This window comes from Sceloporus occidentalis, unplaced genomic scaffold, assembly GCF_023333645.1.
Source record: "Sceloporus occidentalis isolate IW3139 unplaced genomic scaffold, rSceOcc1.0.p SCAF_57, whole genome shotgun sequence".
NCBI lineage: Eukaryota > Metazoa > Chordata > Lepidosauria > Squamata > Phrynosomatidae > Sceloporus > Sceloporus occidentalis.
In genome coordinates, this window is record NW_028317037.1 from 4,042,486 (window position 1) to 4,060,419 (window position 17,934).

Consider the following 17,934-nt stretch of genomic DNA (forward strand, 5'->3'; position numbering starts at 1 on the left):
GATCCAGAGATGTTCTTCCATAGCCCCAAACATTTCATAGATGGGAAAAGCAAGACACATGTGGACAAGCAACCCAGAAGGCAGTAAAGATGGCCAAAGTTGTTTCTGAGGAAGAACACACAAGCTAGGAAGGGCCCAGCAGTTTGCTTTTGCTTCAGCCTCCTGGGAAGGGGCATATCCTGTCTCCTTCTTTCCTCTCCTCTCCCCACTTTTGAGTTGATGGGGTGCAGACTCCATTGCACTCAGGAACTGAAGTGAGCTGAGAAGGGGGAAGTGGGAGGAGGAGAGAGCAACCATGACATTTTTAAAAGCCCCTGAAATAATGAGGTGTCAGAGGATTAACCAGGACTGTCTCTGCCAAACTCCGACAGTATTTTATTTGCTTCCTTTCATAAATTGGCCCAGCAGTGACATAGATGAAGCTATTAGGATAGTGACTCACCAAAGAGCTGTTGTACTTCGGCAGCCTCTTTCTCTTCGAGCACAACTCCCTCCGCTTGGCCTCTGTGTCAGCCATCAGGTGGGCAGGGGGTCCTTGTGGCCCTGCACTTGGTCAATTCCAGAAAGAGAGGCCCAAAGCTGTGTCCAAGGAGGCCAAGATGAAGTTCCTGAGAGAAGGGACCAGGATTAGGAATGGCTTGGCAAGAAACACTGCAGCACCCAAAGACACAAAGAACATCATCCTGCTGGTGACATACGCAGGTGACATATGCCTCCTTTGGGCCGATGCACAGGTGGGCATCCCCTTCCTCCCTCTGCATCAAATAAAGCCCCTGGACCTAGCATAGATTCACTGCAGCTCCCCTACAGAAGAGATACTCCATTCCTTCTTGGAATGGTGGGGGATTAGGGGATGGGGAATTGGAGAGGGCCCTGGTTATGTCCCCGTAGCTAGATGTGAAATGGTTGCATCATTTGTTGAAACCTCCTGACCTCCCTAGTGACCCTCAGAGGAAGATGCCTTCATTTTGCTTCTCACTACATAAACACAGCTGCATGCTTCTTCAATACCTCACACCCAACACTCTCATCAGGCATGGAATGGCCATATGGGATTGCTTCCACAATTCTATGGTAGGACCTGTGTCAGTGAATGGCCAGTTTTAGCCTGATCCCACTTGTAGCAACACTGGAGAATAGAGGCCCAATGTTTGTGAAGAATAATAATAAGGCTTGTATTAAAACTATCCTCCCCATTTCTGATCCCTTTTAAAACCCATGTTCCCCAAAAGGAGCAGAGCTTTGTAATAAGAAAACTCTCTCAGAAAAGAGACACAAATGGCACACAAAGGGACACACTTCCTTCCTTTTGGCCCAAAGAGCCTGGCCCCCTTCTGACTCTGGAGCCTCAGGAGAGGAAAAGAGGCCTCTGTTCAATTGAGACCTCAGAGAAGGTTCCGTAACATTATTCCCCACAGTCACAAGCAGCACAAAATGTCTGCCAGAACACAAAATGGCAGCTGAAACACAAAATGGCTGCTTCCGCCTAAGCACTTGGCAGTTAACATTTGAGGCCTTCAGGGGAGAGAGAGAGACTGAGGGAAGAGTGGAAGAAGGTCCTGGAGGGAGGAGGCCTTGGGAGATATAGGGCCTTCCTGAGATATTTGGTGTTCGCTTCCTAACAAAGGGGTTTCTGGCCTCATAAAGGATTTGGGGCAAACTGGATCTGAAAGGCAGTAGTAGCCTTTTCTCTTGCCAATGGGACTTAAAGTGTATTTCCTGGACTGGATCTCCCAGCATCCACATGGCCAGAGAGAGGAGGGTCCTGCCCTGCACTAAGGCCCCTCCAATCCCTCTGAACCAAGGACTACAACTCCCACGTCTTCTTTCTTTCTTTCTTTCTTTCTTTCTACCTAGCTGCCTTGTGTTAATGGTGTTACTGCTCTTGTTGTCGTTGTGTGCCTCCAAGTTGTTTCTGACTTATTGCAACCCTAAGGAAAGCCTGTTGCAGGTTTTTCTTGGCAAGATTTGTTCAGAAGTGGTTTTGCAAGTGCCTCCCTCTGAGGCTGAGAGAGTGTGACCTGCCTAAGGTCACTCAGTGGGTTTGTTGTTTTTTGTGGAGTGGTCCGAATTCATTGCCGACTTCTGGGGAGCCTCTCCTGGGGTTTTCTTGGCAAGAGTTGTTCAGAGGAGGTTTGCCATTGCCTTCCCTGAGGCAGAGAGAGTGTGACTTCTTCTCCAAGGGACCCAGCTGGTTTCATGGAGGAGTGGGGCACTGGACTCTGGCTTCCAGAGTTGTAACCCAACACTCAAACCATTGCACCACACTGCCTCCCATTCCCATGTACAAGCTGTGAAACAACTGCAGACTTTCTTCTGTTCTTCATTTGAGTCTTCAAGTAGTTTTCAACTTTTGGCAACCCTAAGGCAACCTTATCATGGGGTTTCTTTGGCAGGTTTCTTCAGAGAGGGGTCTCCAATGCCATTGAGGCTGAGAGAGTGTGACTTGCCAAGGGTCAGCTAAGTCCAAAACACACTGCAGCAATAATCCAATCTGAGATTGCTTTAACTGCCCTGGCTCAGTGCTAAGGAATTCTGGGAAATGTAGTTCTGTGAGACATTGAGCCTTCTCTGTCAGAGGGCTCTGGTGCCACAATAAGTCCCTCCCTCCCAGCACTTTCGCATTTCCCCCCAAAACCAGCGCAAAGCTGGCAGATGGAGAGAGGTTTTAAAGCAGCATTTAAATCTACCATATTTGTTTTTAAAAGACTAAATGTCCCAAATGCTATTATCAGTTTTGTAGCTATTATTACAGAAAGACGTAGAGTGCAAACTCCTCAAGTACCTTTATTTTCTGGAGTGAGATGGGCTTTTCCAACTGACTCACTTTGATGATCTCCGGTGGTCCAAGCAGCCAAACCGCGGCCCTGTAATAATAATAATAATAATAATAATAATAGTAGTAGTAGTAGTAGTTTTATATCCCTCTCTTCAGCCAAAAGGCTATCAGAGTGTCTTAAACATGGTTAATTAGACATTTAGACATTATGGCTCTTAGCCCAGCAGGCCCTTAAATTCCTTAAATCACGCTGCCTCCATCCAGTGAATTATAATTATTATTAACCTACACTGGGACCAGTTAAGGAACCTTATTTCTCCTTCTTTACTGAGCTTCCCAAGCATCAACCGAGCCAAAACAACGTGTAAAAGGAACATCGAGTAGTAGATACTCCAAGGAGATATTTACGATAAATAACAAAATATAAGTAAAATATAAGCCATACAAGATATTAAGAATCTTGCAGGTACAATATTTGTAAGTATATAATATTCAATTCATACAAGCTATTAAATAAACAAATAGACCTAAGGGTCCAGTTCTGAGAGTAACTTCCAAGATCCGCTCTTTAACTCTCTCTCTCGATCTCCAACCGACACAATTCCCCCAACTGTCTCTTGGTCTCTCAGGCCTTATATCTCCTTCTCACGGAAGCTTCCAGAAGGACCTTTATCTTGCTCTCTGATTGGTCAAGAGAGCCTTCCGTAGCAGTGATGTCATTCTGTGTGGGATGTGGAATTCCAGCCAATCAGGGCCAGGGATGGTGGGAGGGACTGGGATTCCAGCCAATGGCAGCCCCTCAGAGTGTCCTCAGGATGACTTCTTCTGTTCTTAAAAGAGCCTTGAACCCATGGCTCTGAGACAGGGCTGGTCCTCCATTTTGATGCAGTGAGGCTCCTGATGAAGACAGTTGGTTTGGAGCCATTATGAAAGGAAGCCATTCGTAATGGCTGAATATGTGGTCTTACTGTTTCTGTTCCCAGGGAAGGGAACAGGGCCCTCTAGTGTTCTCTGCCTCCAAAAAGAACTGGACCTCCATAAAGACTAGAAATCAAATAAATAAGTAAATCTGCCGATCGGGTGACGCTGCCCTAGACTTCTGTCAATTTAGTAAAGCAGATTGGGAAGTCCTCCAGGGAAGAGCTTTCATTGCTAAACAAATACTCCCATCACAGGAGAAATCTAGATGACCAGGAACAAAGATTGCAGCCTTGTCTTTACCCTCTCACCCCATTCTTGAAGATCCAGGGAGCTAAGGAAAAGAGGAGGGAGGATATCCCAATATGTCCCACTCTATTGATATCCTGAAGTGATCAAATCATATTTGGGATTCACCATGTGCTTCTCTCCTGAATCGCTCTCTGGATGAGGGCTATTTTCTATTGCAGATCATGTTTTCAGATGCCGGAGTGTTCTTCACAGAAGAGGAGGAAAGGCCATTCTTGAGTCTGAAGCAGAAATCTTTTTACAGGATTTGGAAACCAAGTTTAGGAAATGGTGCTATAGTCTATTAAGCACAGAGTGATTCCCCCCCCCCCCCCCTGGAATGGTTGTATAATCACACAACTACAAATCTAACAATTCCATGGCAGTTAAAGGAAGCCCTATGAGGAATGACTTAAAGAACTAGGGATGTTTAGTTTGGAGAAGAGAAATTTAAGAGGTGGTATGATATCCCTGTTTAAATATTTGAAGGAATGCCATATTGAGAAGGGAGAAAGCTTCTTTTCTGCTGCTCCAGAGACTATGGATGCAAACTGCAGGAAAAGAGATTCCACCTCAACATTAGGAGGAACTTCCTGACAGAAAGGGCTGTTTGACAGTGGAACAAACTCCATCGGAGATTTTGGTGGAGTCTCCTTCCTTGGAGGTCTTTAAGCAGAGGTTGGATGGCCATCTGTCAGGGATGCTTTGATTGAGAGTTCCTGCATGGCAGAATGGGGTTGGACTGGATGGCCCTTGGGGTCTCTTCTAACTCTATGAGTTGTAATTCATTTCAGTTGCATCTACACTGCAGAAACAGTCCACCTTTATCTGCCATGGCTCTCAGTGATATGGAAGTCTTGGATTTGTAGTTGTGTGACTGTACAGAGGCATTCCAGGGGGAAAAGTCACTGTGTGCTTAACAGACTATAGCGGTGTTTCCTAAACTTGTTCCCAGGATTACAGCTTTCCTGTTTACTGACCAGGAAAGTCCAAACCACTTGGAAGAGCAGAGTTTGTGAAACACTGGTCACTATAGCAAAGCCTTTGACTGCATAGATCATGAAAGGCTATGGAAAGCCCTTAAAGCCATGGGAGGGCCAAGACCTCTGATAGTCCTGATGAGGAATCTGTACTCAGGACAAGAGGCTTCTGTCAGAACAGAACATGGAGATACAGAATAGTTCTCAATTGGCAAAAGCCTGAATCTTATCACCCCAACTGTTCAATTTACATGCAGAAAATAAATGAAGAGCTGGTTTGAAAAGGAGGAGGGAAGATAAGAGGAAGGAACATCAGTAGTCTTAAGATACATGGACCATACAATACTACTATCAGAAAACACCACGGACTTGGAACAATTACTAAGGAAGGTCAAGGAAGAAATGGCAAAGGCAGGCTTGTTACTGAACATAAAGAAAACAAAAATAATGTCTAGGGAAGATCTACATAAATCCAACCTAGATAATGAGGAAGTTAAAAGGTTTCTTGTATCTTGGAGCAAACATTGATCAGATTGGGAAACTGCAGTCAAGGAATCGAAACAAGACTATGAATGGGAAGGGTAGCCATGAAGGGACTCTAAAGATATACAACTGAGCACTAATGTCCAGTCCATTGTGTCCCCTGTTGCCATGTACGGCTGTGAGAGCTGGGCAGTAATGGAAGTGGATGAGAAGAACATAAATTCCTTTGAGATCTGGTGCTGGAGAAGAGGCTGAGGATACCGCAGACAGTCAAAAAGACAAACAAATGGGTCTGAGAACAGACCAAGCCTGAAATCTCCCCGGAAGCCAAAACAACTAAACTGTTGTATTTTGGCCACATCATGAGGAGGCATGAATAATTAAGAAGGAGAGTAATGCTAGCAAAGGTAGAAGGGAGAAGAAAGAGAGGAAGGCCGCATGCCAAATGGCTAGACATAATTTGGGAGGTTACGGGGCTGAATCAAGGGAACCTGAGCAGAGCAATGGAGGATAGAGGGGTTTGGAGGTGGCTCATCCACAGCGTTGCTGTGAGTCGAAGGCAGCTAATAACAACAAAGCAAGTAAAGACTTAAGGGTTTTATTTCAGCTTCTGTGGGTTGTGATTCATTTCGCCTGCATCCGCACTGCAGAAATCATCTCATCTGACACCACTTTAACTGCCCTGGCTCAGTGCTATGGGATTCTGGTAATTATGGTTTTGTGAGTTTTGTTGTTAGCCTTCTCTGTCAGAGAGCTTTGGTGCCACAACAAACTACACTTCCCAGGATTCCATAGCACTGAGCCATGGTGGTCGAAGTGGTGCCAAACTGGATTATTTCTGCAGTGCAGATACAGCCTTTTTCAGATGCTTGGAGTACAGTATTGTAAGATCATATGCGCGCACATACACACATACACACACACACACACACACATATGCATGTAGACTTATGTGTACACACACAGACACACAATTAAATTATTGTGGATTGAGATCAGAATGAAAAAAAGATGGAGGCAATAGCTATTATAATACTATTATAGGTGATATATGTTTTTAAATTAAACATGCTGAATTTGTAAGATGCCTGAGTGGCTGCTAGGAAATGAAAATGGTTGCATTGTAAGAGAGATTTATTTTGTAGGATCCAGTTAAGGATCCTATTGATTCCTTTGGGACACATCTGTGGTCCAAACCTATGGTTTATTTTCCTTCTCCAAGATTAGTACACATAGAATTATAGGCCCCAAATGCATCATTAATGATTCCTTTTGAAGTTAATGAAATGGAAACAGGCTGAACTATGGCTATACTATGGCCATTTTCCATTCTATTTTGTTTATCTTCAGTACATGAGGAAGAGGCTTAGGGGTCCATGTTGGGGCTGATGAAAGTGATGCTCTCCTTAATGCCATCTATTGCCCTTTCACTCAAGGATTTCCAAGATGTGTCTGTATCTGGGAAGACCCAGCAGCTGCACAAGAGTTGTGGGAATTCGCTTGTAGTGTAGGTGTATTTGGCCTAAAAACTTTGAAGGCACCAATGCCCATTTGATCTTAGGAGCTAAGCAGAGTCAGCCCTGGGTAGTAATGGATGGGAGACTGCCAACCAAGGTCAGGTGTTGCAGGCTATATTTCAGAGGAAGGGATTAGCAAAACCATGGCTGAGTCTTTCCTTGCCTATGAAGACGCATGAAATTCATGGGGTCACCATACATTGACAGGTGACTTGAAGATGGTGCACACACACGCTCACAGACACACCTATTTGGATGTAATTCAGTGAAATTCGCTTTCTCCCCCAAATTCTATGCCAATTCAATACCTGCAAGATACATAGTCCTTCTACACTTTTCCCTTTTCTGGCACAAAAAAATATGAAGCTGCTTTTTAGCTTTATGAAGTAGAGTTGGCCCTCCACATTTGTGGCTTTGACTTTAGTGGATTTGATTATTTGGGGTTTCGATTGATATGTTCTCTCTAGGAATCTCTGGCACAACTCTGCCAGAAGTTGGCCATAGGTTTATTCCCTGCTGCTGGCTTTCTCTTTGCTGTTTTTCATCCATCACTGTTTTGTTGAAGCCCTGTTGTACTGTGTTTTGTATTTCCAGCAAATTCTATTCCATGAAGAGAATTGTGGTCAGTGGGTGACAGCGAATGAATGACTGTATTGTCAGAATAATCATAAATGGTAGACGGAGAGTGATCTTCCACCCCCATCCCCTGGTGCTTCCTTTTAAAGCATTTGGTGGGATGTGGCTGTTCCTGTGTCAGTCATCTGCTGGACATTGCCCTTGTCATCAGTGGTCACAAAGGATTTCCCTCTAAACCTTGTGACATCTTCTGTACCCTATTTAAATAAACCTGTAACCTCTTTGTTTAAGCATTTTCTTACTGTCCAAGTGGGCTAATCTCATGCTGAAAAAGGGGCGTCCCTTCTTCACCTCCAGATCATGGATCTCCTGTTCTACAGGTTATAGATCCTGGTATGTGTTTTTACTATATTGCAAGAAAGGTGCTATAATGCACTGACAGCGTTCATGCTTTGCATGTAGGAGGTTTTGTGTTCAGTTTTTGTGTAGGATCTTATGTAGTAAGGAAGCTAAGAAAGATCTATCCCTGTCCCTGAAAAGTCAGTCAGAGCTTTCCCCAATCTTCTAGATATTTTGAACAGGAACTTGTGTCTATCATTCCACTTTAGGAACTGATAGGGATTTGTAGTCCAAAAATGCCAGGAGACTATCACCCGAGGGAAGTCTGTTACTGATATAGCTGACCAGAGATCTCCATATGAGGCAGTATAGAAAACATTTTGTCTTCTTCCACACTTTGTGACACTGACCTGCTCCATGCGACAGTTTCCCTTATATCTTCTGTGTGCTACTGAGTGTGTTTTTCAGCAGTTGGTGCTTAAAGCCCTATCTAATGTACATACTGCCCTGGTATTATTGCAATGAGGAACCGTGGTTTCTTGTGACATGAATAGCATATGAGCCTTGAGCTCTCATACTCTGCCCTCCTCTTTTTGCTCGCTGGAGAAGGGTTTGAAGCATTTGCTTCCAGTTCTTTTTTAATTGAAAAAACAAAAGAACTTGACTGAAGACCTTTAGGATAGAAGTGATCAGCAATGCATTTAGGTCCGATCTGAGGCTTCCCGCCTCCCCACGATAGTATTAAGACTCAAACTAATTAGCTCCAGCTACTCAGTTTTAAATAATCCTTTGGAGAAGCCACAGCGTTGCTTTTTATGGGTAAACTCTGGTTAAAACAAACCAAGATCTGATACCTTAGTTCATATTTGGTTGGTTTTTGTCAAGTTGCGTTTAGGGAAATCACATTGTTCATGTTTGGATGTCACAGAGATCTGTTTAAGTCCATAGAAGGAATGACCCATCTCTTCTTCCAAGGTATGAAAAAGCAGGACTGGAGATGAGAAACTGCGTGTGTGAGCATAAAGCTTTTGTTCTTAATACTGGAAAGGTCGTATCTCTTGATATAAACCAAGGTGTGCATTGACATCTAAAGGGAGGGCTTTCTCACAGTCCCACTATCCTCACAGATATGGTTAGTAAGGATTCGGGAGAGAGCCTTATCCCTGGCTGATCCCAATAGGTAGGACTTGGCTCCACAGAAAGTCCGGTTGGCTCCTTCCCTTCTGTCTTTCTTCTGGCAGATGGAGGCATTTCTATTTGGGTAGGCTTTGGGATTTAACTATGGAGCTGCAGTGTGTGACACGGTATGCTCTCTCTCTCTGTAGATATAGACTATATATATAAGAACTGTTTTAAATACATTTTTGTTTTTAGTGTTTTAGTCATGTTTTCAATGCTGCCACTTAATTTCTTTATAGCTTTTGTAAATTAATGTTTTAGTTGAATATTTTAAAAATTATTGTAAACCACCTTGTTTCCCATTTTGGGAGAAAAGCAGGAATGTAAGTGCAATAAACATATTAGAGAAAGAAAATGTGGCTCATTCATGTAATGGGGTTGAATTCTGTGTAAACCAGCTCACTCTCTGATCTACAAAAGTTATAATGTGTAATGTTGTTATCGAGGATGTTACTTCTCATTACATATGCCTGAAATCTCCCACGTTTTTTGAGGGGGCAGTGGGCATATTGACCATTTTTCCAATGGATGCAGACATGCACTTAATGACTTGGGTGTGTGTGAGAGAGAGATAAGTCTTAGAGAGTCAGGAACGTAGTTTCTTTTTTCTCATACAAAAAGAAAATAGGGAGGAAGAGGAGAGAGAGAAAGAGAGAAAGTGAAGTGGGATATTAATAGAGAGAAAAGCCGTGGGGATAGAAAGAAAAAAACCAGCGAGGAAGAAAAATTGTGAGAGAAACAGATCCTCACACACAAAGAAGCAAAGCAGCAAAGGGATGAGGTGTATGATGACATGTATGTGCCCATGAAACCACTGTGTGTGTTGTGATCAATGGTGTGACACTGAAAGTCAGGCCTTTGCTTAGATGTTCGAGTAATTGTTTGTATATGATGTGAAAAGGGCTGATGTGAAAGTGTAAAGGCAGGATTAATGCTGAACATAAAGAAAAGAAAAATAACAACCATGCAGAATCTGCATGAATTCAACTTAGACTGTGAGGAAATCACAATAGTTAAAGAGTTCTTGTACCTTGGATCAAGCATTGATCAGAATGGAGACTGCAGTCAAGAAATCAGAGGAAGACTAGGAATGGGGAGGGCAGCGATGAAAGAACTAGACGAGATCCTAAAGAGAAACAACTGAGCACTAAAACTAGAACTGTCCAAGTCATGGGATTCCTCCTCACTTTATACACATGTGAGAACTGGACAGTTAAGAAAGCCAACAAGAAGAAAATCAACTCATTCGAGATGCGATGGTGGGGAAAAGTGCTAAGGATCCCATGGACAGCCCAAAAGCCAAACAAAGGGGTTCTAAAGCAGATCAAGACAGAACTCTCTCTGGAAGCCAAGATGACTAAATTGAGCCTGTCGTATTTGGACACATCACAAGAAGGCATGACTCATTAGGAAGGACAATGATGCTAGGAAAAATAGAAGGTAGAGGAAACTGCATGCCCAATGGGTAGAGTCAATAATCGGACCTGAATCTGCAGGACCTAAGCAGAGAAATGGAGGACAGGGGTCTTGGAGATGTCTCATCCACAGGGTCAGCATGAGTCAGGGGCCTTGGGACCAGTTCAAGGGCAGTTAACAACGTGTATAGGATGTGAAAATGACAGACTGGAGTCTGTAAACAGTACGATGTAATCTGATTTCCTTATTCAGTTTATTCAGAATATTCCAACTGTGTTATATTTTGGAATTAAATGAAGTTTGCAGCAATATTGCACTCTGGTTATTTTGCTTAAAGGTCATACAACAATGAAATACTACATTAGCCACGCAGAGAAGAAAGGAAGGGAGATGGTGAATTGTCTAGACTAGAAGATGTTGGAGAACCTGGGGCACTGGTGGCGCAGTGGTTAAATGTCAGTGCTGCAGCCACGGTTGTGAGTTCGATCCCAGGCAAGGCTCCAAGGTCCACTCAGCCTTCCATCCTTTCATAGGTCAGTAAAAGGAGTAGCCAGCTTGTTGGGGGCAATTGGCTTACAGGTTGTAAACCATTAGGGAGTGCTAAGTGCACTGACAAGCGGTACAGAAGTGTACATGCTATATTGCTAATGCTATAACACAGTAATTTGGGAATTGTTGCTTCTATACTTATTTATTTAAAGTATTTATTCTTTTCTCTTCAGCCACAAAGGATCCCAGGGCAGCTTACAGATAGTAAATTAGACAATTCCCTGCCCCTCATCTAACTATCTAAAAAGACACAACACAAAAGAGAAGGGAATGGCAGTGGGGAAGAGGATCAAGTCAAGCAGGTACTTCTGGTTCTTCTCTCCCTTCAAGACCAGGGCAGTGGCATTTGGAATGAAGGGAGGACCTCTAAACCTAGTTCCCAGGTTTCCAGGGGATTGCCAGAGCTTTGAGGTTCCCCTGTCTCCCTCCTCTTGGCTTTGACCTAAAGTTTGGCTCTTCTCTCCCCCCCCCCCCCAGAGCCCCCTCCCCCCAGGACTCCAGAGAAAACTCCCCTCACCCGGAAAATGTTGTTTCCAGTGCTATTGAACCCTATCCTCTGTTATGCTTTCTATTTGGCACAAAACCCTTCCCCAAATGAGGCATCAGAAGGGATGGTCTCTCCTCTGCCCCACTTTCCAGGAGGGAAGGGGCTCCTCAAAGCCCCTTTTTCCTTTGGAGCCCCTTCCCCTCCATGGCCATTTCTCTCTCCAAGGGTCCCCCCTGCCTTCTCTTCTCATAATAACCCCACAAGTACGTGGGCCCCAAGGAATCCCCTGAGGAGGGGGCAGGGAAGGAAAGAGGGAGAGGAGGCCTGGCAGGTCCCTTGCCTTTCTTTGGGGGGAGAAGAAGGGCTTCCTTCCTTCTTATAACCCCCAAAGGGCCCCCCAGAAGACCCTCCAGCCATTCCTGTGAATGAATGAGGGCTCTCCCCCTTCCCTCCCTCCTGTGAGGCCAGCAATGGCTTCAGGAGCTGAGATTGCGCGTGCGCATATGGCCTCACAGTCCCTTCCTCAGCATGCGCAGGGATTGCCAGGGCCTAGATGCTGCTTCTTATTCTGCTGGTGGCCTTTGCGAGAAAGGAAGGTATGCGCTGGGGGTTCAGCAGCCTCCCCTTCCTGCGCTCCTTTCTTCCTTTGAGGAAACTGCAATGCAGCCCAAGGTGCAGAGCTGGACTCAGGAGGGAAAGGCAAGAAAGGAATGGTCTAGTTTTGAAATATAGCTCTCTCTGCGTATAATGTATATTTGTGTGGGTGGGTGGGCGGGTGTTTGCCCCTGCTGCTCTTATGGCTGGGAATGGAGCTCAGGACTGAGAAGAGAAGAAAGGGTGAGTTTGGGCAAGTTCAAAGCTTCTGTGCATCAAAGAGTCCAGTGTGTTGAAACAGCAAAGAACTTTATTCAGAACACATAGAAATTCAGTGTTTAAATCAGAAATGCCCACTTCAATACAAACAATACATTAAAACCCCAAAACTAAAAACATCACCCTTTTCCAAACCTAGCCCCACCTCCAGTTCCCTCAATTTATGCCCCACAGGTAACAAGGCCCCCTTTCCCATTCCCACAAACTATCCCTTTCTGTTAATACCGTCCTACAACTTTCTTCAGTCAACATCCTACACATTGCAAAAGCTATCATTCCCTTAAGTATTCTATCCAGCTGCAGCAAATCCAGCCCCCCATCTACCTAACCTATACCACGACCCACACACCCCAGCCAAATTTATAAACTAAAGCAATTATCTATACTAACAGCAATTAAAATCTAAATCTAACAAAATACTACTTTAAAAGATAAACAGACATATGGACAGACAAACCTTACAAACAAAATCACAAGAGCCTTTTCTTAGCACCACTGGATGGAAAAGATATTTTTTGTATTTCTTATTGACAAAAATAATTAGTTCACTACTGGGATTTGTGTAGCTTCTCTCCTGTGTGGACTCTCTGATGTGTCTCTAGGTTTGACTTCCGAGAAAAACATTTCCCACAATGCTGGCATTTGTATGGCTTCTCTCCTGTGTGGATTCTCTGATGTCTCACTAAGTCTGCCTTCAAAGAAAAACATTTCCCACAATGCTGGCATTTGTATGGCTTCTCTCCTGTGTGGACTCTCTGATGTCTCACTAAGTCTGCCTTCAAAGAAAAACATTTCCCACAATGCCGGCATTTGTATGGCTTCTGTCCGGTGTGGACTCTCTGATGTCTCAGTAGGTGTGACTTCCGAGAAAAACATTTCCCACAATGCTGGCATGTGTATGGTGTCTCTCCCGTGTGGACTCTCTGATGCATGACAAGGACTGACTTGTGAGCAAAATGTTTCCCACAGTGCTGGCATTTATGTGACTTCTTTCCTGTGTGGACTCTCTCATGACTCAAATGTTTTTCTGTAAAGAAGAACAATGACAGATGAGAATGGAAATCAGAGTAAAGAGAGGAGGGTGTTACCCCATGATTAACCCCTCCTTATTATAGATTAAATTAATAAAGTTGCTGTGAGTAACCCAAGCATGACCCCGCTGCTTATGCCCCTAAATCCATTTAACGGTTGCATCCTTACTCATAGGAGCTAGCAAAGAATGGGGTCTACCTTAAGGGAATCACTGGAAGGAGATATTCATACAAAGGACTTTTGAAAAAAAATATTCCATTAACCATGTGCAAAAATACTTTGATTGCCAGGTAGCATCATATCCTGTGAGACTGCCATAGAGTCCTGAGTCAGAGCCCAAGGCATGATGCAAACTAACTGCAGAGGTCCCTTCATGCTGTTTGACACCAGGAGATGACTCACAACCAATACAGTATACAGCTCACATGCGGATTGGTGTGTATTGGATTGGTGTTGTGTGTACAAGAGATGGTGAAGTTGATGGAAGTCGAGGAGGAGAGCTTGCAAATATTTGTAATATTTTGCAACTCAAGAGAGAGAATCTCCAAGGATTTTGATGAAATCAACTGTGTTTGTGACTTATTTTTCAGTGTGAAAAGTGGTCAGTGCATTGCCAATATCTATATCTGGATATTTGCTTCCGACTCTGTTATGTTATTGTTGAGCCAAGATGGATCTGAGAGCCAGTGTGCTAATCGCTTTTGTCTGAGATATTTCCATCAAGCACCCATTGCATTCAGTTTGGTTTCAGACCATTCTTCCACCCAGGAAACATTCTAAAGCGATTTAAACCTTTTTGGACACTCAGTTTCTGCTCCCAAGCAACAATTACAGTATAAATATCTGCCCTGGATGGCTGTTCTTTGATGCCAGTCCAATCACAGACACACAGTCTGTTGGTTTACATGGCTAAGCACCTCAATGCACTCGGCAACGCCACTTGTCGCAGGAGCTCCTGACTTCTCTTCCCATATGAAACCCTCAGCAATTGGAATCCAGATCCGCCTATGTAAAGTATTACCATTATGAAAGTCTTACATCTCTTGACCACTCCCACATGTTATCTAGTTCTTGTGCATGTGTGTGAACCCTTACATGTGTGTGTGTTGCTTTTCCCCTAAATAAAAGATAAAACCTATTTCAAATGCCTTTGGAGTTCTGTGTGCTTCTGGGCCTGGTAAAGTTGGGCTGAATCCCGAGGTCACTCTTGTCCCAACCAAACTATACCTCTCTTTACAGCTACGTACCAAACTTCCCTAAAAGCATCACACTTGCGGGTGTCCTTACCAAACTCCAGCATTTTGGGTAACAAAGGGCCTCTGGAATCAACCATGGAGCTAAGCAAACTCAGGTTGGACAAAAACATTAGAGAAAAGGGAATTTTTGTGTCGCCTTTCCTCTCTTCATAGACATTGTTGATAACTGCTAAATGGAGCCCCTTAATATGTCTGAAAACAAGGGCCTGAGCCTTGTTCTCACCAGTTCACTCAATCCAGTCCTTAAAATCTGTGAGGTGGTGGCTGCCTCCCAATCCCCAAGGCCCCTCTCCTGGCCCTTCCCAGAGGTCCCTTCCTCTCCGCACAGAGCTAGGCGATCCTGACTTTCGTCCTGCCTTCCCCTCCTGGATCCCAGAGGCCTGATCCCCTTCCCTTTCTCCCTCCGCTCTCCAACCTTCCCTCTTGCCCATCTGCACTGCTTCAGCATCTCACCTTCACCATCTGTTCCCTGCCTTTCTGTTTTTCACATTCCCTCCTTCTCTCTATCACAGACGGAAATACACCCACAGAGTGTGTGTGATGCATAAAAGGGACACTTTGAGGCCCATTTGTTGAGAAAGGCAGTATAATCAATATACAAATAACTAACTGGGAAAGGCAGAGCAAGGGGGATTGGGACCTGGACTCCAATTTTGGTGAGGGTCAAGTGCCAGAGAGCAGCCTTAAAACATCTCTAAGACAGGGATGGACTACTGTTGTTGATGGGTGTGTGGTCACATTGCCACCCAGGGGATCTCAAGGGCACCCCCACATGGTATTCCCTGGGGGATGATAAATAATATTTTGCCCCTCAATATCTGACAGCATCCCCTTTGCCCCTGTTCTCTGAGCCATTGCAGGGTCAAGGGAGCCATTTTACACAAGAAGCCTCTCCAGAGTCTCAAAACGCTGTAGGAGGCACCAAGAAAGGCAGCAAACTTGGTCAGGGATGGGCTGAGGAGCATTTGGAGCCAAAAAAACATTTTTCTCCATGGTTCCTTCCCACAAAATCCTAGAATTGCCAGTTTAAGATATGATATTTAGAATCCCTAGAAAATGGAGAGCAATAGTGCCTCACTAAAGTACAAATTCAAATATTCTACAGGATGTTGCTATCTCAATTAAACTACGCATGAAAGGGATCTAGGATTCTTAGTAGACCACAAGTTGAACATGGGCCAACAGTGTGATGCAGCAGCTAAAAAGACCAATGTGATCCTAGTCTACATCAATGTGAGTATAGTGTTATGGCAGGGGGTTGGACTGGATGGCCCTTATAGTTTTTCAACTCTTAAGGTAAGTAATAGTGCAACTCTATTCTGCTTTCATCAGGGCCCACTTGGAATACTGTGTCCACTTCTGGTCACCACAGTTCAAAATAAATGTTGAGAAGCTGGAGTGTATCCAAAGGAGAGCAATGAAAATGGTGAAGGGTCTGGTAACCATCAAGCCTTATGAGGAGTGGTTTAGGGAGCTGGAAATGTTTAGCCTGGAGAAGAAACGGTTAAAAAGTGGATATGATAACCCTGTTTAAATATTTGAAGATATACTGAGGAGGGAGCAAGCTTGCTTTCTGCTGCTCTAGAGCAAAGGACACGGAACAATGGAAGCAAGGCACAGGGAAAAAATATTAGGAGGAACTTCCTGACAGTAAGAGCTATTCAACAGTGGAATATCCTCCCTCAGAGCATGGTGGTGTCTCATTATGGTTGTTATTGTTGTTGTTGTTGTTGTTAATTTCTAAAGCACTTCTTCTTTGAAAGGCTTTAAAGGTCTTTAAACAAAGGCTGGGTTGCCATCTACCGGGGATGCTTTCAGTGTGTATTCCTGCATGGCAAGGGGTGGAACCAGATGGTCCTTGTGGTCTATTCCAGCTCTATGATACTATGATTCTAAAGTGGAATCATAGTGCCATGATAATGTAGAATGAAAGGGCCCTCAGTCTTTATAGGAAGATCAATGAATTCAGCTTCCTTACCCACAAAAGCCACATTCTCATAATTCTCGATCATCACATAATTGTACATATGTTTCTGCTTCTTTGTCAACAGTTTCCATTCTTCCTGAGTGAAATGTACTGCCACATCCGCAAAGGTCACCTGCAACAGAAAATAGCCCTCATTCAGAGAATGACTAATACAAAAAAAAGGGGGGGGAGCACATGATGCATCCCAAAATTATTTGATAACCTCAGAATTTAGTCCAGGAAATGAACTTTTAATTCTGTTAGCAAGAAAAAAGCTACTGCCTTTGAGATTCAGTTTGTCTCAAATTCTTTCAATATAATATACAATATAATAAACAATATATTGCTGGGATATTGATAATGGATTAGGATACTGACTATCGCAACACCTATAGTACATTTAGCCATTTGTTGCCAAATTTCAGAGGCAAATGTCATTTTTAAAAAGCAGTTCTTGGGAGCCCTGTGAACTTGATGGCCACGGGGCCACCCCCAATTTATATCCAGAGACATTCTCCCAACATTTCACAGATGGGAAAAACAAAACACATGTGGGCAAGCAACACCAGAAAATGGTGAAGATGGAAGAGGAAGATCACACAAGCAGGAAAGGGCACAGCAGTTTGCTTTTCCCTCAGGCTCCTAAGAAAGGAAAGTCCCTGCCCCCTTCTTTCTTCTCCTCTCCCCACTTTTGAATTGATGGAGTGCAAACTCCTTGGCACTCCTTATGCAGAAATTGAAATGAGCTGAAGAAAGGGGAAAGTAAAAGGAGGAGAGAGAAACCAGATTATTTAAAAGCCCTTGAAATAATGGGGTCACAGAGGATTAACCAGGACTGTCTCTGCCAAATTCGGCCAGTATTTTATTTGCTTCCCTTTCATAAATTGGCCCAGCAGTGACACAGATGAAGCTATTAGGATAGTGACTCACCAAAGAGTGCAGCCTCTTTCTGCTGGAGCCCAACTTCCTCTGCTTGGCCTCTGTGTTGGCCATCAGGAGGGCAGGGGGTCCTGGTGGCCCTGCACTTGGTCACTTCCAGCAAGAGAGGCCCCAAAGCCGTGTACAAGGAAGCCGAGATGAAGTTCCTGAGAAAGGGGACCAGGATTAGGATTGGCTTGGTAAGAAACCCTGCAGCACTCAAAGAGACAGAGAACAGCATCCTGCTGGTGACACACACAGATCACATATGCCTCTTTTGGGCCAATGCAGAGGTGGGCATTTGCTTCCTCCCTCTGCACCAAACAAAGCTCCCTGGACCTAGCATAGATTCACTGCAGCTCCCCTACATAACAGATA

At 44.1% G+C, this 17,934-nt stretch overlaps 2 protein-coding genes across 2 annotated transcripts in view; both read right to left on the minus strand.

Moving 5' to 3' along the window:
- LOC149287725 (uncharacterized) overlaps window positions 1-517 on the minus strand; it is a 415,509-nt gene extending 414,992 nt beyond the window's left edge. The window contains exon 1 of the mRNA XM_089492576.1: window positions 443-517. Within this exon, the coding sequence (XP_089348702.1) occupies window positions 443-517 (75 nt within the window). The remainder of the gene's footprint in view (window positions 1-442) is intronic.
- Window positions 518-11,252: 10,735 nt separating this feature from the next.
- On the minus strand, window positions 11,253-17,711 carry LOC149287741 (zinc finger protein 808-like). The gene is made up of 4 exons (XM_089492577.1): window positions 17,569-17,711; window positions 16,651-16,771; window positions 13,152-13,411; window positions 11,253-11,264 (listed from the first exon to the last, which is right to left on the minus strand). Exons 1-4 carry the CDS (start codon window positions 17,629-17,631, stop codon window positions 11,253-11,255), a joined length of 456 nt encoding a protein of 151 aa, XP_089348703.1. The 5' UTR covers window positions 17,632-17,711.
- Between the last annotated feature and the right edge of the window lie 223 nt (window positions 17,712-17,934).